This window comes from Daldinia vernicosa (genome assembly GCF_022497035.1).
Source record: "Daldinia vernicosa strain CBS 139.73 unplaced genomic scaffold F5Y00scaffold_73, whole genome shotgun sequence".
Taxonomy (NCBI): Eukaryota; Fungi; Ascomycota; class Sordariomycetes; order Xylariales; family Hypoxylaceae; genus Daldinia; species Daldinia vernicosa.
In genome coordinates, this window is record NW_025953989.1 from 1 (window position 1) to 21,389 (window position 21,389).

At 47.9% G+C, this 21,389-nt stretch overlaps 7 protein-coding genes across 7 annotated transcripts; 5 read left to right on the top strand and 2 right to left on the bottom strand.

Moving 5' to 3' along the window:
* Nucleotides 1-623: 623 nt before the first annotated feature.
* F5Y00DRAFT_197876 (uncharacterized protein) lies at nt 624-3,129 on the top strand. The gene is made up of 5 exons (XM_048005296.1): nt 624-1,355; nt 1,415-1,483; nt 1,536-1,721; nt 1,792-2,166; nt 2,218-3,129. Exons 1-5 carry the CDS (start codon nt 731-733, stop codon nt 3,027-3,029), a joined length of 2,067 nt encoding a protein of 688 aa, XP_047860415.1. The 5' UTR covers nt 624-730; the 3' UTR covers nt 3,030-3,129.
* A 31-nt stretch (nt 3,130-3,160) lies between these two features.
* Nucleotides 3,161-4,343, bottom strand: F5Y00DRAFT_197870 (uncharacterized protein). The gene is made up of 4 exons (XM_048005295.1): nt 3,857-4,343; nt 3,566-3,745; nt 3,433-3,494; nt 3,161-3,372 (listed from the first exon to the last, which is right to left on the bottom strand). The coding sequence occupies exons 1-4, from the start codon at nt 4,062-4,064 to the stop codon at nt 3,292-3,294; spliced, it is 531 nt and encodes a 176-aa protein (XP_047860416.1). The 5' UTR covers nt 4,065-4,343; the 3' UTR covers nt 3,161-3,291.
* A 346-nt stretch (nt 4,344-4,689) lies between these two features.
* F5Y00DRAFT_248479 (MATE efflux family protein) lies at nt 4,690-7,516 on the top strand. Its single transcript, XM_048009449.1, has 5 exons — nt 4,690-5,698; nt 5,751-6,290; nt 6,352-6,596; nt 6,662-6,990; nt 7,067-7,516. The coding sequence occupies exons 1-5, from the start codon at nt 4,993-4,995 to the stop codon at nt 7,152-7,154; spliced, it is 1,908 nt and encodes a 635-aa protein (XP_047860417.1). The 5' UTR covers nt 4,690-4,992; the 3' UTR covers nt 7,155-7,516.
* Nucleotides 7,517-7,528: 12 nt separating this feature from the next.
* F5Y00DRAFT_248480 (Isopentenyldiphosphate isomerase) lies at nt 7,529-8,965 on the top strand. The gene is made up of 3 exons (XM_048009450.1): nt 7,529-7,986; nt 8,037-8,375; nt 8,447-8,965. Exons 1-3 carry the CDS (start codon nt 7,797-7,799, stop codon nt 8,677-8,679), a joined length of 762 nt encoding a protein of 253 aa, XP_047860418.1. The 5' UTR covers nt 7,529-7,796; the 3' UTR covers nt 8,680-8,965.
* Nucleotides 8,966-10,447: 1,482 nt separating this feature from the next.
* Nucleotides 10,448-12,331, top strand: F5Y00DRAFT_197992 (uncharacterized protein). Its single transcript, XM_048005297.1, has 4 exons — nt 10,448-10,802; nt 10,872-11,214; nt 11,410-11,662; nt 11,788-12,331. Exons 2-4 carry the CDS (start codon nt 10,907-10,909, stop codon nt 11,995-11,997), a joined length of 771 nt encoding a protein of 256 aa, XP_047860419.1. The 5' UTR covers nt 10,448-10,802; nt 10,872-10,906; the 3' UTR covers nt 11,998-12,331.
* Nucleotides 12,039-13,822, bottom strand: F5Y00DRAFT_248504 (replication protein A, subunit RPA32). Its single transcript, XM_048009451.1, has 2 exons — nt 13,566-13,822; nt 12,039-13,443 (listed from the first exon to the last, which is right to left on the bottom strand). The coding sequence occupies exons 1-2, from the start codon at nt 13,570-13,572 to the stop codon at nt 12,665-12,667; spliced, it is 786 nt and encodes a 261-aa protein (XP_047860420.1). The 5' UTR covers nt 13,573-13,822; the 3' UTR covers nt 12,039-12,664.
* Nucleotides 13,823-14,195: 373 nt separating this feature from the next.
* F5Y00DRAFT_198078 (ATP-dependent protease La) lies at nt 14,196-17,734 on the top strand. The gene is made up of 3 exons (XM_048005298.1): nt 14,196-17,125; nt 17,182-17,351; nt 17,428-17,734. The coding sequence occupies exons 1-3, from the start codon at nt 14,564-14,566 to the stop codon at nt 17,513-17,515; spliced, it is 2,820 nt and encodes a 939-aa protein (XP_047860421.1). The 5' UTR covers nt 14,196-14,563; the 3' UTR covers nt 17,516-17,734.
* The last annotated feature ends 3,655 nt before the right edge of the window (nt 17,735-21,389 follow it).

Consider the following 21,389-nt stretch of genomic DNA (forward strand, 5'->3'; position numbering starts at 1 on the left):
ATTTTAAAATAATTATTAAAAAAAAAATAAATATTAATTATAAAATAATTATTTAAAATAAAATAATTATTAAAAATAAAATAATTTTTAAAAATGAAAATATTATAAATAATAAAATAATTATTTATATAAAAATCATTATTTATAAAATAATAATTATATATAAAAAAATAATAATTTATAAAAAAATAATAATTTATAAAAAAATAATAATTTTCGAAAAAATGGTTTTTTTATAAAGAATAATAGTTTTTAAAAAAATGGTTTTCCGATAAAAAATAATTACGTATATTAATATGGTATTACTTAATTTAACCATTATTATAAGTAATATAATATTTAAAATAAGGAATCATTTTAAGTAACCACATATTACCGCTATGGTATTCAATGTATTGTACACCCGGACATAATACGTGCCCGTGACGAATGCGGGAATTGTAAATTACTAACCTACCTAGGCTAGGACCTAGGACCCTTAAAAGCAACGGGATCGTCACTCCCAAGAGCTTCATCGTCGCTCAGCCCTAAACTTCCGTATCTATATCTAGCCAACCCATCTTTTTCCTACGAAACCTTTACTCGATCTTGGAGGTGCGATTGCGATTTTGAGATGCGTCTTTCAACGCCTCTGTCACCCTTAAGGACCGCGCTGTGATATCTATCTAGGCACCTAGGTAGCTTGCCCATCTTCTGCTTGCGCTGAAGGGCCGGTGCCGAACTTTCGGGTATGTCTACGTGGGGAAAGATGCGAGGATTTTTCCTTAGCGAAGAGGAGTTGGGCAAGAAGGATGATGACCATAAGCCCTTTAAGAATGGCACTGGTTTGCGACAGCCTAATTGGCATCCTGCTAGAGTCCCTCCTCGACGGTCGCTCAAACGTATAGCTATCGCGCTTGTGGTAGCTGTCATCATTTATCTGTTCATCAAGAATATACCCGACCTCGGCCCTAACGCACAGATGCGCCGTCCTAGCTACACCTACCTAGACGACCCCGATGCTGCTACTCTCAAGCGCCCGTCTTACGAACGGTCCAAATCTCCCCCGACTAAACCGCATACCCGTCCGCCGAACACGCCCGAGCGCAATTTCAATGGACCCGTCAAGTTCCTCGAACTGGCGCAGACACTACACGCCATCGGTGGCACAAGAGGAACAATGGCGATGAATAGGAACATCTTATTTGCGACCTCGAGCCTTAAGAGCGCGGCGACCCTGCTGCCGATCGCCTGCCAGATGGGAATCGAACTACAGAATTATGTGCACTTTGCCTTGATGAGTCGTAGCGATATCGATATACGAGACCTGCGGAAACTTAACGGCATCGACGATTCTTGTCACATTATATTCCACGGTACGATACCCGTAAAGGTTAAGATGACGCGGGCGCCTACTAACTTAGATAATTATAAGATGCGCGTACCGACTATGCTCAGGTATCGACAGACGATCGAATGGAAAATGCCGTATTTCGAGCGTTACGTGCGTATTATCTCTTCCGCGGGATGGGCGCATTTGCTTATGTCTATTCTAGATCACATATTTTATTATATGCACCCTCAAGCTATTTTTGTAGATGGTTCAAGTGACGAGGAACCCTTCTTCCTACGAGCCGTAAAGCAGCACGTAAATGTCAAGAAGAATACTTTAATTGAGCTACCGCGTGGATCCGGAAAGAGGCTCGAGTGGCTAACAAAGCTCGATAGTCAGGCTTTACGCAGTAAGACTATTCATTACTTAACCATCTTAACCATGCCTTAGGTAGCATTACTGACAATGTTTTTTTTAAGTGTGGAATAAAGTGCAGATTGATATTCTCATTCATGCAGTACCGGGCACTTCGGGGAGCTTAATCAGACTTCTTAGATCACTTAGTGCTGCCGACTATACTACGGGTTCAGTCCCTCATCTCACCATCGAGCTTCCTCACGACGTTGACTATTCAACTAAGCACTTTCTCGAAACGTTCGCCTGGCCGCCCGCCCATGTCCCTAACCCAACTAATGCACGGCATCTTTCTCTCCGCCATCGTATACCTCGCAAGAGGATGAATGAGGAGGAGAGTTCTGCCCACTTTCTTGAATCTTTCTGGCCGGCCCAGCCAGAGCTCTCGCATATATTAGTACTCTCTCCGCAAGCCGAATTATCCCCCGATTTCTTCCATTGTAAGCATTGTGCCCCTTTTACTTGAACGCGCTTTTAATTGGCCCTCATAGACTTGAAATACTCTTTATTTGAATATAGATACTCAGCTATTGCCACTCACCAGCACTGGGACCGCCGGCTTTTTGGCATCAGTCTCGAACAACCGCTCCAGCTACTGGACGGAAAAGGATCATTTTCTCCGCCTTCGATGGTACAAGATTCCAAGTCCAGCGACGCTCCACAGAATGAAGCTTCAACCTCGTTTCTCTGGCAAGCACCCACCAGCAATGCTGTGCTTTTCCTAGGCGACAAATGGGTGGAGCTACACGACTTCGTCTCCAGATCACTAGAAGCTAAGCAGGAGTTGGACCCTGTCCCGGTGCTCCTGTCAGAAAAGGTCGTGAGTATACAACATCCGTCTTGGCTGGAACATGCCCTGAGACTAGCTCGAGCACGCGGCTATTGGATGTTGTATCCCGGGATCGACACTGCTAGGAACCTGGCCACGGTCCATAGAGAGCTGAAGCATATACCCGAGGAGTATGCTACTAAAGAAAATTCGAAGCCGCTCTTGGCAGACGATGCAACAGAGGAAGAGATTGAAAACGTTAGGCAAAAGATCCGAGCAGGGTCGGAGATTACCCTTGCCCCGGTGTCCCTACTTGATAGTCTTCCTAATAAGGGAAGCTTGCGCCCATTTGGGGACTTGCCCATATTAGCTTGGGATGGCCAGGTGACGGATTTCGAAGAACTGAACTCCCTCACCGCCAAATACTCGGCCGAATTTAGAGAGACGGCCGGTAACTGTGGGACAGAGCCCACAGAAAAGTTGAAAGAGAAGGAGCGTTTGTCGGCACGAGATCTATTCTGCATAGCAGAGTAAAGGTTGCCGTAACAAGAAAGCTATCGAAATAGACTTTGGGGCTTTGGAAGAAGCTTCGATATACTATCGATATTGTCGCCCATAGGGCTATATGTAGCTGGCGTTATTGAAATTATGGGAACCGGCATTTGATCGTGGTGTTTGGCGTACTTTGCCCGGGATATAGGGTACATATATCAGCAGGTTTATGACGGCACACCATGTATATATCACTTCAGAAGTCAAATGGACAAGAAGACAGCTGGAGCCAAGAAAAGTGTGGTTATTCCTCTACCGGCGCTTTAGTGATTACCAATAGTATAACGCAAGTGCCTACGATGGACAATGCGATAAGTGACATGATCTTTGCACCTTATCAGCCCCAGATCTATTTAAAGGGGTCAGAGTAGCACGCGAAACTCACCGATTGTGTCCTCCAGCCTGTCTGGACTATAGCGACTTTCCTACTGTACTTATCCAGAGTCTCTGCTCGCGGCCAGCCGTTAGCAATTTATACCTACGGTTTGTAGTGGAGAAGCTAGGTAGAGTGCACGAACTAATATAATTACCGAGCCCGAGAATCAAGCAAGCCAGAGAGAGCAACCAGAAGACAATCCCGAGCGGCTGGGCCATGCGCAGCTCGAGGTCTGAGGGCTGGGATTTAAGGTGGAAGGATGATACTATGGCGATGGCGACGATGGCCATGTAGACGGAGAGCCGGAGGTAGGACAGGAAGGCTATCCCGGGGCGGTCTTGTTAGCTTATAATGTATATGTATATATAGGTATATATATTATATATAGGTATTTAATAAATACAGTGGATGATGGTAGAGAGAAAGAACTAACTTCGCTCATTGGCGCAATGATCACGCGTGTCGCTGCTCTCGTTCTCGACGAGCAGCGGGCCGAGGATTGGCCAACTCCAGAATACGTTACTAACAGACGAGTCGTTCACCTCGACCGGGCGGCTCAGCTCCGCGAACGAGAGACCGCTGCTGCAGCAGGAACGCGATGACGACCGGGGGTCTTCGGGATCGGATTGGAGGGCTGGCATTATTGTCCTTACTAGATAGGTTAGGTTAGGTTAAGTTAGGTATTAATGAATTAATTATTAAGTATGTATGTATGTACCCAGGGTGAAGATTTAAGATGATATCAAGGTTTCGACTGTTTGTTATTATTACCTTGGGTAGTTATGTAGCTTGTAAGTAAAGATGCTATGATTGGCGATAGATGTTGAAATGGAGCAGGGGCTCAAAATAGTCAAATCCGGGGGACTCGCGCACGAACCAATAAGAAGCGGGCTATAGCTCTTAAGCTACCTACTATGTACCTAGGTACCTAGGTAGTAGGATCGCCTACCTGTCTTTAATGTATGCAGATATCGCGTCATGCAAGTTCAAGCTTACGTATTGTACAATAGTATTCCATTCCGGTCTCACCTTATTCCCGATATGTATGTACCTACGCTCCCAGCCCATAAGCATCGCCATAACAGGTATGTATCTACCCGCTTGAGCTAGACCAAGACGAGACAAGTATACAAAACTTTCCAATAACGGCACAGCCGAGGACGAGCTCCGGTGGCGGCCAATCAAGCGGGGGCCAAAGCCGGTGTAAATTTCGATTGCCTCCAGAAACTGGAGACTAACGCAGAACTGGGGATAGTATTGAGTCAACCAAGGCTATGGCAAATCTACTAGGTAAATAGTAGTTTGCCATAATAGCTTCTTATGCTTTTTCTTTCTTTCTTTTTTGTCTTAAATATCATATTAATATAAACCACGGGCTCTTAAATTATATCTTTTAAATAGAATCTTCCCAGTGGAAAAAGACTCCACGCTTTGAACTTGATAAGCTTTGGCACGATTATCGTTTCGCGCGCCTCTAGTTACTAATGTGACTGAGCGGAATTTCCTTCCTTTTCTAAGTGGATTATTGAAGAGCCTTGGTTTTCTTTAACTCGTTAATTAAACGGCAAGATGCCCGATTCTAAACCGATCCCCCCAAAGAAAAGGGGGCTGGACGTGGCTTCGTCTTTCAAGCCCGCTTCGCCAATAGCGCAGGAGATACTGGCTAGTGATCTGGCTGAATGCTCCGAGGATGAGGTAGTCGAGGATGCCTTCGACGATGGGACCGGGTCCGAGTCTGAAACTGAAAGTGGACCTGTCTTATATACACAACCTACCGGACTGGCATTTGGGTATAGGCGACCGAGTCTTGTAATCGACCCGGTTAACGAGCCCGTTCTTACTAGGGTCGAAAAGAAGCAGTCTCGTGATGCCGAACGCAGTTTGTTAAGAGATAACCACATCATTCCGCCTAAACATACCTCAGAAGGACGGCCCGGGACATTTTCAAGGCTGTATAAGGCCATGTTCAACACCAAAATTCGCAAATTGCCAGAAGATGAGGAAGTCCCTAGGATCACTATTCAGCCCTCCGAGATCTCACCTCTATTAGCTAGTGCTGCTGACTCGTCGGCCTCACACCATGAGCACCTAAATGAGCAGTGGGATGCCGCGGTGGCGTCTGGGATGATAGATACCACCTGGCAAAGGGAGGCTAAGACTATTGCCACTTACTCGCGATCGTTAATCTTAACATTTTTATTGCAATATAGCATCAATATCACTAGTATTTTTGCCGTCGGACGGATTGGAAAAGTCGAGCTGGGTGCCGTGAGCTGTAAGTTGGAATGCCTTGTTCTTGTCTTCCGAGTATTGCTAACGAACCATAGTGGCCACCATGACGGCGAATATTTGCTGTTACGCTCCGATGCAAGGCCTAGCAACAAGTCTAGATACTCTTTGCGCGCAGGCATACGGATCTGGCCATAAACATTTAGTAGGTCTACAGCTCCAGAGAATGACTTACTTCCTGTGGTCGCTTGTTGTCCCTGTTGCTGTGCTATTCTTCTTTGCCGAAGATATACTCCTCCATATTGTCCCTGAACCGCGATCTGCCGAGCTCGCGGGTCTCTACCTTCGTGTTATCATCGCAGGTGTGCCCGGCTTTGTCGCATTTGAAGGAGGCAAGCGATTTGTCTTATCGCAAGGTTTATTCATCGCAACAACTTACGTCTTGTTGATTGCGGCCCCCTTAAACATATTTATGAACTGGCTTTTCGTTTGGCACTTCGGATTCGGATTCGTCGGTGCGCCTATTTCCGTTGCCATAACGCAGACATTAATGCCACTTCTCCTCCTATCCTACGTATTGTTTGTGGACGGTTCCCAATGCTGGGGAGGCTTTACCCGACGTGCTCTCAACAATTGGGGTAAGTTTCAACACGGCATCGACGCAAGTATCGTTCGAGGTCGATTACTAACGTACCGCAGGTCCCATGGTTTGGCTCGCCTTGCCCGGCATGGTGATGGTGATGGCCGAATGGCTTGCATTTGAGATCCTTACGTTGGCAACAAGCCAATTTGGAACATCCTACCTAGCGGCACAGAGTATTTTGATAACTCTGACGTCAACGACCTTCAACATTCCTTTCCCCGTTTCTATCGCTGCTTCTACGAGGATTGCTAATTTAATAGGGGCTCGGTTGGTTAATGCTGCCAAAACCTCGGCCAAAGTCGTAAGTTACCTACCTACCTTAGATATCGACCAAGCTTTTGAGATATACGGACTAACGAATCCAAGGCGTTCGGAGCGGGTTGTATTATTGGATTATTCAACCTGAGCTTACTCGCGGGTCTCCGTTACCAGCTTCCCCTTCTCTTTACCCGAGATGAAGAGGTAATTGCTATAGTAGCGAGAGTCATGCCGCTTGTGGCGGTTATGCAGGTTTTCGACGGCCTTGCAGCTGTTGCCCACGGGTTGCTTCGTGGTATCGGGAAGCAGTCATTTGGTGGTTACGCAAACCTGTCGATCTATTATCTCCTCGCGTTGCCCATATCGTTTGCCACCGCTTTTGCACTTGATTGGAAGCTTATAGGCTTGTGGCTGGGAACTACGATAGGATTGGCTCTGTAAGTTCATTCATTCATTCACATCCATATGCTTCTGGAAAATCCCGCATACGAAAGTTGCTGACCCTTATGATAGAGTTGCTGGACTGGAGTTTTGGTATACTTGTGTCTCGGACTGGGAGCAGTCAGCTCGGGATGCTGAGCATAGGAATGCAGCTGGTTAAATAATGTTGGGGATGTGGCCATATTGTATATTGTAGCGTATGTTTTCAAGTAAGGGATAGATGTAATTGTGTATGATTTGTCGATATAACAGATCCCTAAATCTCCTTACTCCATATTATCTTTCGAGTTCATCTCTAATTGATATGTAGGTAGCAGCAACACCCATACGTACCTCAACTTTGCCTATGTATTGTACATTTGATGATGTGGTGAAGTGAGACATAATGAATTTAATAATCGGAGTTCGTAAAACACATGGATTCGCACGGTACGCATGTTTAGACAAGTTGTTTAACCTTAAATCAGCCAAGAATATATTGATTGGAAGGACAAGGTAAGGTGCATCGCATGAGTGAGGCTGATAGTCTATCGATAGGACATAGATACGTCAATTCCATTAGGTACCTACATGTAGCTATGTAGTGACCCGTGCGGCGTGCGCGGTGTAGTGTAATGACCCCTAAAAGTTTGTTTTAAAACCGAGGGCGGGGTCCCCGTCTGACGCTTAGTGCTAGTGGGATTAATCGATATGCAATTCCCAATTATATTTAATTTCGCAAAAGTGTAACACATCGCTCCTCTCCCTTTTCTAGTAGACGAAGACGAACATTACTCCAATATACCACGATAACCCGGCCACGATGTCTACTACTACGACTGTCACCCAGAGTATCCCGACGGCGGAAACCCTACTCCGTCTTTTCCCAGACATAGACACTAGCTCCGCCGAGCTAGAAGGTCACGATGCAGAACAGATTCGACTCATGGACGAGGTGTGCATTGTTCTCGATAATGACGACAACCCAATAGGAACGGCCAGCAAGAAGCTTTGTATGTAGGAAATCTATAGGAGATGGCAGGGCAATGGCTAACCTTTGTAGGCCATCTTATGACAAACATCGACAAGGGTTTACTGCACCGAGCTTTCTCCTGCTTTCTCTTTGATGATAAGAATCGATTGCTCCTTCAGCAGCGCGCATCCGAAAAGATCACCTTTCCTGATATGTGGACGAATACTTGCTGTTCTCACCCCTTGGGAATTCCTGGCGAGACCGGCTCCAACCTGCCAGATTCGGTCGAGGGTGTTAAGCGCGCTGCGCAACGAAAACTCGACCACGAGCTAGGCATTAAGAAGGAGCAGGTACCATTCGAGGACTTCCACTTCCTAACACGAATCCATTATAAAGCTCCTAGCGATGGTAAATGGGGCGAGCACGAGAGTAAGAAAGCTGAAAGCTGAAAGCTGAAACCAATGCCAAGATAACGATAGAATGCTAATAATTACCATTAGTTGACTATATCCTTTTTATCAAGGCGAACGTGGATCTCCATGCCAACCCCAACGAAGTGAAGGACACTAAATACGTCACTGCTGAAGAACTTAAGACTCTCTTCAAAGACCCAGAGTTAAAGTTCACGCCTTGGTTTAAGCTCATATGCGAGTCGATGCTTTTCGAATGGTGGGAAAACCTTGACTCCGGTCTTGAGAAGTACACCAACGAGCAGGAGATTAGGCGCATGTGAAGCGAGGTTCGACCGGTCGGAGGGGGAAAAAAAGAAGAAGAATCCGATTGTTTACTGATTTCTTTATTTGATTTTTAGAACTCAGCTGAGAAAGGATGGAAGAAGCTTGCTTTATGCCTTATCTAGAGTACACTTTGTTTTTTACGCCCGATGGCGAACTGCATATTTTCATAGATATCCCCCTTTTCCCCTATGCCCCTATGCCGTATTGGAAGCGAGGGGTTTTACTGTTTTCAATTGTTTCAGAAATGCAAGACCTCGTTAATATCACATCCAATCATCTAATCACATCTACTATGTAATATCCTGATGTAAGATTAACTTCAACCTTGGAAGGCAATAAGGGTATCAGAGGTTATCAGAGGCTATCAGCGTATCACCGACTCCGCAACCGCATAACAACCCCGGCCGATCCGGGGGATGCCTAGGCTATCTGGCTATCTGGGCAGCTACGTTATCTACCTACACTACTGTGTAAAGCAGAAAGGTAACCCAGTGCGCCGCTTTTAGGTTCACAAAAGCAAGTTGTATCCGATTGATAGGATAACATTGATAAACCCGCAGACCCGACAGACTAAAAGCCAGACCTTGGATCTAGGGTCTAGGGTCCAGGGTCTTAGGGATGACAATGACTCTCCCCCGGAATAAACAACGCAACCACAACCGCAACCCCACGCTCCGTCTAGGGCTCCCACATGCCTGCAATGGAACACCTGTACGATAGTTAAAACCTGATGGTTGCCAGCCCTTAACGTTGAACCGGCCGCCTCAAGCGCTCGTGTAACTGACGTAGGTGGTAACTCCGGGTTTCCGAACTGCTATCCCTCTGTCCCTCCAGGCCAGACCGCCGTCGAAGTCAACCCGTCAGGTGACTACTATGGTAGCTATACGTAGTAGCATACCTCATATGTAGTAGTATACCTAGGTAGGCTGGTAGGTTAGGTAGGTAAGCTGCAGTCCTGTGCCTCCGGGGTGAAGGCTACATATGAGCAAACCTCTAATGTAGGATGCGTGTAATAACGTGGGATCAGCGTCTGCAACACTGTCAACACTATCAACACTGTCTAGAGCGACGGTATGCGAGGTATTATCCCAAGCCGAGTAAACTACGGCATTCATACCCAATGAGAATCACACTCTTACCACACCTTAGCAAAGATGTTTGCTCCGTACCAATGGGCAAGTTCCCAAACCCTCCCACACACCAACTCCCGCGCACGAGACTGGCGTACAATGTATGCAGCCAAGTCTGGCAACTCGAGATCCCAATGTGTTGGGTCTGACGCACTGTGACTACTAAACTAAGAAGCCGACACACAGTTGTATGGCGCCCAGATATAGTGTCCAGATATAGTGCCCAGACGGCCGTTGCCGTCATCCGCTACGTACCGAACAACCAATGAACCAAGCTGATATGAGACTCTTTGTCTACTACTATGTACTACGTAGGAGTCCACGAGGGGCATGGATAGGGAATGAATAGTGTCATACATCCGTTCCCTAGCGGCTGGTTGGTCGCTTGTGCTTCCATGCCTTCTGCGGCTCCCTCAGCTTACCATCTACTATTCAGGCTCTCTGCATCTTATCCCACGCACCTCTCCCTTGGCTCTTCGCCTCACCCAACCATTGTACACTGTGCTTTGTACTCCGACCCGCCACTCTTTAAACCCCCCCAGACTTCCGGAAGCCTCGATTCCTTCTTCCTCCGCTTCTTCTCACTCAACCCAAGAAACTAGGAATAGACACAAGCTTAGGCACACTGATCGATCTTGCTATAGCACACTATCCCTTCACACGGGATTAGTACTTTCAAGACTCAGTTCTTTGTCATTAGCTATACCCTACCTTGTCGCTTCAATCCAACTTTCAGCTTCAATTCTTTCGGCTGTCGGACTTTGGGCTCTTCGTCTCCCTTCCCAGTGACGTCGATTGTTATTCGAATTAAAATACTCTCAGTTCTAAGACCGACACCCTCGTCAACTCAACATTGATGTCTGTTGACCTACGCACGAGCCTCAATTGCCTTGCTCATCCCGCGAGATTTATGCCTATCTCAAGAACTCAGTTGTCGAGAGCCCACACAGGAGATAGTATACAGAATATATCAAGTAATAATATTTAAGGTGGGTGGTCATATCTAATTAGTTCCCAATGCTGTAGCGTCGCGACTAATTCGTGACCGCTATTTTCAGCCACCGGAAAGGTTCGAGTAGACAAGCTGCCCAACATGGAGCACGTAAGCAACAGTGTTTCCCTCGTTGAGTTGAAGAAGCGTTCTCTCATTCCACAAAAATGGGAGGGCCAAGTCCGTGCTATCGGGATATCGGAGTATAAGGAAGCAGCGTTATCTCTAGCGCAGGCCTTTGCTACTGATGAACTGGCACAGTACGTCCTTGATACGGACGACATGGTCGGTTACGATGACGAGACCAAGTGGCGGCTCCACGTTGATATCTTCAACTACATCGTGGCAGCCCACTGCTACAAGGGTGTCGTAACCACCATCGGGCCGGACTACGAGGGCGTGGCGCTCTGGTGAGTCTGCCATCAGATCAAGAGGGGCGACCGGGGAAAAGAAAACAAGGGCTCTACGGCTACGTATGCATGCTACGAGCCAACGATACGTAGCCTCGACTCAGGTTTTACTTGCTTCCCGGGGCTTACCTTGGTAAAAGCAAAGAAGTAAATGCACATAAGTGTCAACTAACACGTGACTCTTGCGACGTACAGGATGCCGCCTGGCAAGGAGATGGACGACTGGGTGACCATCGTCCGCAGTGGTATGTGGAGACTCTACTATCAACTGTCTGCCGAAGGCCGGAAGCGCTACTACCAGGAACTCATGCCGGTGCTCCATGACACCAAAGCCGAGGTCATGGGTGACAGGGACAACGACTGCTACTACCTGGTATATCTGGGCACCAAACCCAGTGGCCAGCGTAGGGGCTACGCGAGGAAGCTCATGGAGCATATGGCTGCCAAGGTACGTGCTACAATGGGACGAAACAGGGGGGAATATCAGTAAATACAAAAATAACTGAACGCTTCACCACGCGGTCTTACCAAGTCTCGACTACAAATGCCTGCCGATGTACTGATTCTGTATAGGCTGACGCCGAAGGCCGAGCCATGTACCTCGAGTCCAGTTCGGAGAAGAATACGTCGTACTACAAGAAGTTCGGCTTCGAGTTCAAGAAGGACATCTACCTGGGTGTCCATTGCAAGTCCCCAGTCCGTCTGAGCATCATGGTCCGCGAGCCGCAGAAGCTATCCAAATCGATCCCCATCAAGCTTAACCCCGGGTTCAAGAAGATGTAAGGGTTGTCAAATGGATGAGACTGTTTCTGCTGCCATCGCCCTTTTTTTTTTTTTTTTTGCCGCTGTTGTTATTACTGATGAAGATGACGCTGAAGTTGATAGGAGTCGATGAGTTATGATCTAGCTTGCGATGCGAAATTACTCGATTTGCTGAAAGTCTGAGTTTCCGGTTGCTTCTTGATTCTGCTTACTCTTCTACTCTTTTTACTTCTAGGGTCCTCGTGGGGTAGAAAACCCCGGTGTTACTTTCTCACTCTCTTTAGTGGACGACCAAATATCTGGGAATCCTTTACTTTTAGAAATTTACCACGTTTCCGCCTTACTAGGCCTTTCGGCGCTACCCGCGTTACGGTTACGGGTGCTTTGCCCCATCTAGTTTCGTCTCGGATTGGTACGTCGCCACTATTCACTTCTTTGGGGGGAGGAGATAGGGGTGCATATTATCTTAAATTCTGGTTCATTTTAGGTGTCATTAGTCAATCCTTCGTATCTAGGTAGATAATCTACACTAGAAAGCATTCATTATACACGTTGGTTCCATTCTTAGCCAAACCCATGTGATTGATGTCCGCCTCATGCCTTATAGTCTCCATCATGCCAATAACGCCGGAACGTGACATGTAACAAAGTTTCGCCTCGATAGCAACTCGTTACTGAAACCAAGAATTTAAAACCCTTCCAGGACGGCAAATGTCTCGTCGTCGAGAGTAGTGTAGATCTTGCCGTGGCCTAGCAGCTCTTCGGCAGCAGCCATAACATCCTGGATCGTCATGCCTGTCTCCTTGGCTATGACGTGCATGTTGGTACCCTCCCCGCTCTTCGACTGGTTAAGGTATTGGTACATCTTCCGTGCTTTGACCGACGCGCCTTGTAGGAACATGGCATCGTTGTTCTCGACGAACATGCTATCGTCCTCGGCGGCATTTCCATCGCCGCCGCCGCCGCCGCCTAACGCACCACGGGTGAAGAACAGGTGCACGTAAGTAGCTTCGAGCAGGTGGTAGTTGACCTCGTTGAAGTCGGTGACGGGCTTGATGACGTGGACGCCGACGTGGCGCTTGTTACCGAAACTGCGAAGGCGGCCCCAGACGCGGACGTACTGCTCCTCGTGGAAGGGGTTGTGGGCAGCGTCGTCCTGGCGGTCGGCGTCGAGCCACTGCTTGACCTCGATGATGCCGGTGCCGTCGTCGAGGCGGTACGTGATGTTGGTGGTCTGGGGGCTGATCTGGCGGACCATGCCGACGAAGGTGACCTGGGAGACGTCGGCGCCGTCGATCCGGAAGCTGTTCTCCCGGTTGAAGGACTGCTCCGCGTCGATGATTTGCTTTACCGTCACCGGCCGCAGCGAATCTTCGCTCACCGCGTTCGCCGCTTGGCTCCCGCTCTGGGAGCCCCCGAAGAACCCCCCGTCGTTGCCGCCGGTCGTCGCGCCGTATCCGCCGTAGCCTAGATGGCGAAGTTAATATTCATGATATATATAGATATATTTGATATTAGGTAGATAGATATATGGATATATGGATACTAAATATATTTATAGGGAGAGAGGCCTCATAGAAAATACGTACTAGCCATTGTCTGTGGTATAAGGCGGTGTCTCGTGGAAGGAGGAGGAGGAGGTGATTTAGGTGATAGGAAGGGTCTAGTTGGTCAAGTAGGAGACGCGTTTAAAATGTTGGATTACGCGACTTGAACTTTTTAATTGATTTCTTTACTTAACTCTTAACTGGAACTGGTTACGCTAAATCGTAAATCGCGGGGTAGCTTGGCTTGTGTAGCCTGCTGTGGCTTGTGCCGTGTAATGGCCTACCTAACAGCCTCTTACGGGGGTACCTAATGATGTACAATACAATACTTACCCGGTATTAACTTTCTATGTAGTTATTGGTATACCTTGTAAAGTCACAATACAGTAAATTTCACACTGTCCAATAAATAGGTAACTACATGAACAGACGATATGTAGTTAGAATGAGGTTATCACGCATTATCACAATGCCATCGAACCGTATAATCTTGTGATGGTGGAGTCCTCGGCTTCGATACGGATGATATCCGGGGTTCTGGCGCAGCGGAGATGGACCTCGGTAAGTGCAGGTGCTGTTCTGGGATGTATTGTATTCCGTATTGTACCTAAGGTAAGAGGTAGGTAAGTCTACCCGCAGCTTCTGGAAGGAACGGTACCCCTGAACCAAGACCTAAGCCAGCTGTCCCGCAGCCCGAGCTACGTAGGCCTACAGGGGTAGTTTAGGTTAGTTACAGTGCATGAGAACCTTCCACCTGTTCTGACATCAACATTTATGATTCCCACATGCACACGCACCTCTATACATCTATACATCTATACATCTGTACATACATACGTCCCATACATACATCCCCGACCGAACCGACCCGAAACTAAAAACTTCCTCTCAATCAACTACGAGTCAGCGACTAATTCGCCGTCTCGTCAACTTCTTTGTGCGACGTAGTAGTAGTACGACCCTCACCTTTGAAGTTTATTGCTATTGCTCTTTTTCCTTTTGGCCAATCGATCGCAACCCCAAAGGGGAAACACGTCAACATGGCGCAATCGACAGCTATGCCTGTGATCCCCCTCGGTAAGAACAATGTTCTCTTCCCCGGCTCTATCATTCGAGTACCCGTACCTACAGACCGCTCCGACATACCCGCCTTGCTTTCGAACGTCTATGCCCGTGCTTCCAAAAACTCGAGCCGGGTCGATCAGATCCCCGTTATCTGCGTACCCCTTAACTCGCCCATGTTGAATTCTCGCGGCCAGGCACTTCTAGAGGAGAAGCCTGGGAACTATGAGGAGCTTATTAGTGCGGACAGTAGCAGCATTAAGAAGGACCGGTTATTTGCCTACGGAGTATCTGGAAGGATAAATGCGATTCAGGGACAAAATGGTGCCGAGTTCAACTTGCTTGTGCAAGGAGTCTCGCGCGTATCTATCGAGAAGATCACGCAAGAGCGCCCCTTCTTTGAGGCAAAGGTGTTCCCTCATACGGACCAGCTCGATGCCGAGGAACTCAAGAAGCCTTCTTATCAAGAGCTCTTTGGTACCCTGAAGCGACTGTCGCGGGAACTAATATCCTACCTTCGCATATCGGCTTTTCTGCTATCCAGTGGTACCGCGGGGCTGAATCCTCTCCTTACGCGGAGGCTCGAACAGCTCATTGCTAGGAAAAATCCTAGCGAGGGAGGTTCGCTAGCCGACTTCATGATGAACGTGGTCGATACTTCCTATGAGGAGAAGCTCCAAGTTCTCGCCGCTCTTGATGTTGCAACTCGTATGCAAAAGGTTATCGAGATACTCGACCGTCACGTGGAGGACCTAAAAGGCCATATCAAGGTTACTACTATAAGTAGCGGAACTATCCCTATCCGTATCGACCCCGAAGACATCGAAAAGATAAGAAATAGACGGAATATCAAACCGCAGCTACCAGGACTTATTAAGCCTCCGGCTGGTCTTAATCTCGGTGGTGGATCGCCGTTCGGCATGTTTGGCGGCGGACCGGGCGATCAGCAAGATTCGGACGACTTACAGGATCTCGAGAAGAAGATCGCGGATGCTAAGCTTCCGCCAGATGCCGCGACGGTGGCCGAACGCGAGTTGAAGCGGTTGAAGCAGATGATGCCAGCGCAGGCCGAGTATCAGGTTGTCAGGACGTATCTCGAAACATTGGCCGAGATACCGTGGTCTGTCACTACAGATGACCCAATTGGGGTCGGCACATTGGAGGCTGCAAGGAAGCAGCTTGACGATGACCATTACGGAATCGAAAAAGTGAAGAAGCGCCTACTATCATACCTCACAATTGTGAGATTGATGCAATCAGCCAATGAAGCAGTGGAACATCAAATTAAGCAAGCCGAACAAGAAATCGCCGACCTGGAGTCCACCAAGGACAGTGCAAAGGACGCCGCGGTCATCGATCCCGAATTAGAAGAGAAAATAAAGGCCAGCGGTCTTAAAGTTCAAATGCTGAAGAACAAGCGACATGTCGAAAAAGCGCCTATCTTGCTCTTGGTCGGTCCCCCTGGTGTCGGCAAGACTAGCATAGCTAAATCTATCGCGACGGCCCTTGGTCGTAAATTCCACCGTATCTCGCTCGGTGGCGTTAGGGATGAAGCGGAAATCCGGGGGCACCGGAGAACATATGTGGCCGCGATGCCAGGTCTGATTGTACAAGGCTTAAAGAAAGTTGGCGTGTCTAACCCGATTTTCCTGTTGGACGAGATAGACAAGCTGGGTATGTCTAACCATAACGGCGACCCTGCCGCGGCGATGCTCGAAGTGCTCGATCCCGAACAAAACCATGCATTCCATGACCATTACATCAACACTCCAATCGATCTAAGTAAGGTACTTTTCATTGCTACTGCGAATACCCTTGACACTATCCCTGGTCCGCTACTAGATCGTATGGAAACCCTGGAATTCTCCGGCTATACCACGCTTGAAAAGCGACATATCGCGTTACGACACCTTGTACCTAAGCAAATTAAGGTAAATGGACTCTCAGAAGATCAGGTGCGTTTTAGCGAGGAGGTAATATCAAAGATAATCGAGTCGTATACTCGTGAGGCAGGAGTTCGTAACCTCGAGCGAGAGATTGGCTCCGTCTGCCGCGCGAAGGCCGTCGAATTTGTGGAGGCCAACGACCGTGGCCAACCAGAGACATACCGTGCAGAAGTTACGGTTGAAGATCTCGAATCTATTCTAGGCATAGAAAAATTCGAAGACGAGATAGCGGAGAAAACCACCCAGCCGGGTATAGTTACGGGACTTGTTGCTTATAGCTCTGGAGGAAATGGAGGTATCCTGTTCATCGAAGTCCTCGATATGCCCGGCGATGGCAGCGTAGAGCTTACAGGCAATCTCGGAGACGTTCTGAAAGAAAGTGTCAAAGTTGCGAGAAGTTGGGTTCGCAATCATGCGTACGAGTTAGGATTGACCCAGGATCCTACAGAAAACATCATGATGAAACGCAGTTTGCATGTTCATTGCCCCTCCGGAGCCGTACCGAAAGATGGCCCGTCGAGCGGAATGGCTCAAGCAATTGCACTCATATCACTCCTTTCCGGACGACCTGTTCCCCCAACAATGGCCATGACTGTAAGTTGAGCAAAGTTCCTATATGTCTATTGACGAGATACTAATACTTATGATAGGGCGAATTTCAACTCTCTGGCCACGTAAAGAGAGTCGGGGGAATAAAGGAGAAGTTAATCGGAGCATACCGCGCTGGAGTTAAGACGGTGCTGTTACCGGCGCAAAACGAGAAGGATGCGAGAGAAGTACCGTCAGAAGTAAAAGATAACCTGAAAATTATCTACGTCAGGTATGTATTTGCTATGTGGTTCCCCAGTTCAACCTTCGCCTATGATTATCCATCTGGCTAACTAAGATTCTTCCAGTCACATTTGGGAAGCCATCCGCCACATCTGGCCTGACGTAAGATGGCCCGAAGAGAGTAATTTCCCACCGGTGCAGTCTCGACTATAGTCATCGATACCTTTTAGCATCTTGTTTGTTTCTCCAGCATGTATGTCATTATATGGCGTTGGATAGCATTACTTTAGTGAGGACCATATTATATCAGATCTCAGGGGGGCGTTGAAAATAGTATATTTCTAGATATGGTTAATAGATGCATCATCTGCAAAGTCGCAAAGTTGCAAAGTTGCACGACGTTAGCGCCCTCCTCCTTCATCAAGCGCAGATTACCTGTTCGGTGCGGGTTTTCGTCTTATTTATTCGCTTTGCCACGATCGTACCGAATCAGTATCGGCAGATCTGACGCTATACTACGGCCGGCACCCCAGACGCAGATTGACGTCGCAAGACGTTTCCTGTCGTCCTCCGCCGCATCGGGCCACCAAAGCCACCAGATCGCTGTGAGACCTCGCACGGCATAGCCCCTTCGCCGGAAGAAGCGAGTAGATGACCCGCCACAAACATTCTCGACGTTCTATGCCCAAAGTTGGGGCACACGAGATTATATGCCCGTGTGAGACAAGATGTTTCGTGCTGTTATCCTGGCCCAATCCTAGAAGATTGGCCGAGGTCTCTACTTACTTCCATTCCATGTCTCTGGCGCCGTTATTACGCAGTCTCGTTACGTACCGCGGAGATGGTAGGCCGGATACCTACGTACAGCTCTCCCATCAAGGGCTATGGATCCCCATCATCTGTCGGAAGATAAACGCGGAAACACACAGGCAGACGTTCAGATAGACGGGCTCGGTAAGACTTGCATGTCTTAGTGCTGCGGTCTTGTGTAAGTACTACCTAGGCAGAACAGGATAAGCCATTGCATGACCTCGACTCGAGTCGTACTTGTGATATCACCGGCCAAAAGGTTTGGTTCTAGCGAAGCTTGATAACTTAATACCGCGTAAAACATCTATCTATATTCCCAAAAACCCCTGAGCTTTTCCGTAGTTTACCTAGGTATGTTTCCAATTCGAGACATGATAGGTAGCTAAATAGACACTACTCCGTCATCGTAACAGGGATTTTATAGGTAGTGACTACGAGGCCCAATTTGTTGTCGACGCATTTTGGAATTGTCATATCGTGGGTCTGGTCTTGTCAAGCTTGGTCCCGAGACAATTCGCCTAATTCTTTATCTCCTACCCGGTAAATGGGCAGGGGGGGGAGGAGGGAGTGGGAAAAGGAAAAAAAGGGGAGGGAGGAAAGATCCGGTCCCAAGCAAGCGAGCACCCGCTCGAACCCGCGTCCCTGGCGCGCATTTCTTTTTTTCCCCATGTACGTAGATTGGGTTAGGTACGTACGCACAGAGCGGATAATCACCACACACGGCCGTAAGCAAGGGAGATTATAGGATTGGGCGTGGCAGACGAACGAACGAACGAACGAACGAACCCCCGGGCCCCCCCCTGGCTGGCTAGCTGGCTACTACGGACGGACCACAGACTAAACTGCGCGGTTACCGAAGACCTGGGAAACCCGCGCCAGCGGGCTAGATGTCGGTTAGCCGATTTGTGCGACGTGCGAAAAAAATGAGAAAAAGGGAGGGGGAGGCAGGTAAGGTTGGTTATTTAGGTACACTAGCTTCACCGAATAGATGGTAACCTCTGTCCGCTTGGGAAACGAACCCCTGGAGAAGACAGACAGACGAAAGGAACGGCGCGGATTTGAGAAGGAAAGAAAGAAAGAAAGACAGTTAGTTAGTTAGTTACTCGCTTGCTTGGCCCGGGATCCCATCCCATGGTCGAAGGACGAGGACGAGGATGAGGATGAGGGTCGCAAAACATTCAGGTACACGATGTCATACCGAAGACTATGTATGTATGTATCGAGCGGCGAACGCACGCGCGCCATCATCAGTTTACTAACCTACCTGTCTTCCCCTTTTGTCTACGGTGTCTAGCTAGGTAACTATTTTGTACTATGCTGTGCTGTGCTGTGTATCCGTACTCCTTGTGCGCACCCTATGTCGCAAACCTCTGTGTGCAGCGACGCTTCGTTTCAGATTGAGGTCACGAAAGAGACGAGCGTTCGTTCGTTCGTTCATTTGCAAGGGGCGCAGGGGTTATTTCACTGATACTATTTACTACTGCTATTGCTACCTCCTATTGCTACTACATACTCCTATAGGTAGCCCGTAGATATTTCCCAGCCCGTTATCATAACGCTTACTTACATTCCGACACACCTAGGTAATATTATAGGAGGTAGGTAGGTAAGTCAGCCACTCCGATATCAAACCAACTGACTCCACCTATAAGACGCACACAACACTCTCCTCCTCCTACTATACACCGTATAGTCAGTCTGTCCTCAGTCCCAGCGAGGTGGAAGGCGGACGGGCGGACATATAGGGGAGAGCGGGCGGGACGAATTACCAACCAACCAACCAACAAACCAACAGCAACGGCTCGAAAATCACGATCATGTCTCTGGCGTCAAAATTCTCCTATGCCCGTTTCCACCAACCCGTCTTTCCCGTCCGTCTCTGGTCCCCCCAATCCGTGCGCTCCCACCAGCCGCCGCATCGCGAGACACGGGGGTTCCCTCATGTCTCTCGTCGACTGGATTGCGGGTGCCTGCAGACCTTGGAATCAGCCGTTTTTTTTTCTTTTCTTTCTTCTTTCCCTTTCTCCCCTTTCTCCCTTTCCCCCTGCTTGCTTGCTTGCTTGCTTGCTTGTTTATCTTGCATGATCTGATTTGCCGTGCCGGCGCCCTGGGTCGGGTCTACCGGTGAGTTGGGAGAAACAACGCGTGCGCGCATGCAACCCTTGAAGCATAGCATAGCAGGCGGCCGAGTTTCAGCTTGTCTAGCTAGTACCAGGGCTCGGGGTCTTAAGGCATTCATTCCATGGATCTACGAGTTGCCTATATCATGGGTGGTAATGTAATGTCTCTGTTTATTATAACACCTCCACGGCGTGTAAATATCTACCGTTTATATCTGATCGAATTTCCCTTGGGTACCTCCCAGGCAGGCAGTTAATAAGAAGCGCTGGTATTATCTATCAACATATAGACTATAGAAAACGACTGACATGTATGATCTTATATGGTAGAACTATATAATATACAATAATGTGAAAGGGCAGATAGCTATACCATAGTTAACGGCTATCGAGTTAGAATAATTTGCCTGATCATTTCTAATATCTACCTCCTATTATCTAGTAGCCGTACAAAATATTATAGATATTATAGTTAACAGGTACCTAAGCATATTTTATTCCCATATGTATATGAGAGCTTACGATATCTTATCCTTGCACGAAAGTAAGAAACCAAGCCAATACGTATCTTATTAGTTCAGACTAGTAAATATAGTTTAATTCTTATAACATCTTAGTCGTCGTTTTAGATCCATATACTAAAGAGTTAGACTAACTACTGGCTAACTACGTCTTGACTAATTCTCCGGGTTCCCCCCGGTATGAGTGACGCTTCTCGGAACTAGTTGATAATGATGAAAGCATACATAGGAACTTATGTATTAGCACGGTCCCGGCGCTAGTCAACAACGACCCGAGGCTTGTCGAACCCGGCAATGGGGAAACGGGTATAATATCCTCGAGTGGGCCGCTATTTATGAGCAAATATTCATACACAGTATGATACCGACGATACGTGTACACGCGTAGGGATAGAGTAGGTAGGTTCCACCAGCCTAAGCTTAGAATGCAGTAGAGTCGGCGAGTATATGGGGTCCATTCTCCATTCTCGGCTTCGTGGGCCGTTGTCGCGATACTGTAATTTGGTCTAGGGAGCCAAACTGCCGGGTTCGATAGACTAACGTGCGCAGGCCGTTTCAGAATCCACGCAGCGCCTTCGACAACTGGGACTACGCACGCAAGGACGGGGAGTCCATCGCAACCCCTCGTGGCATAAT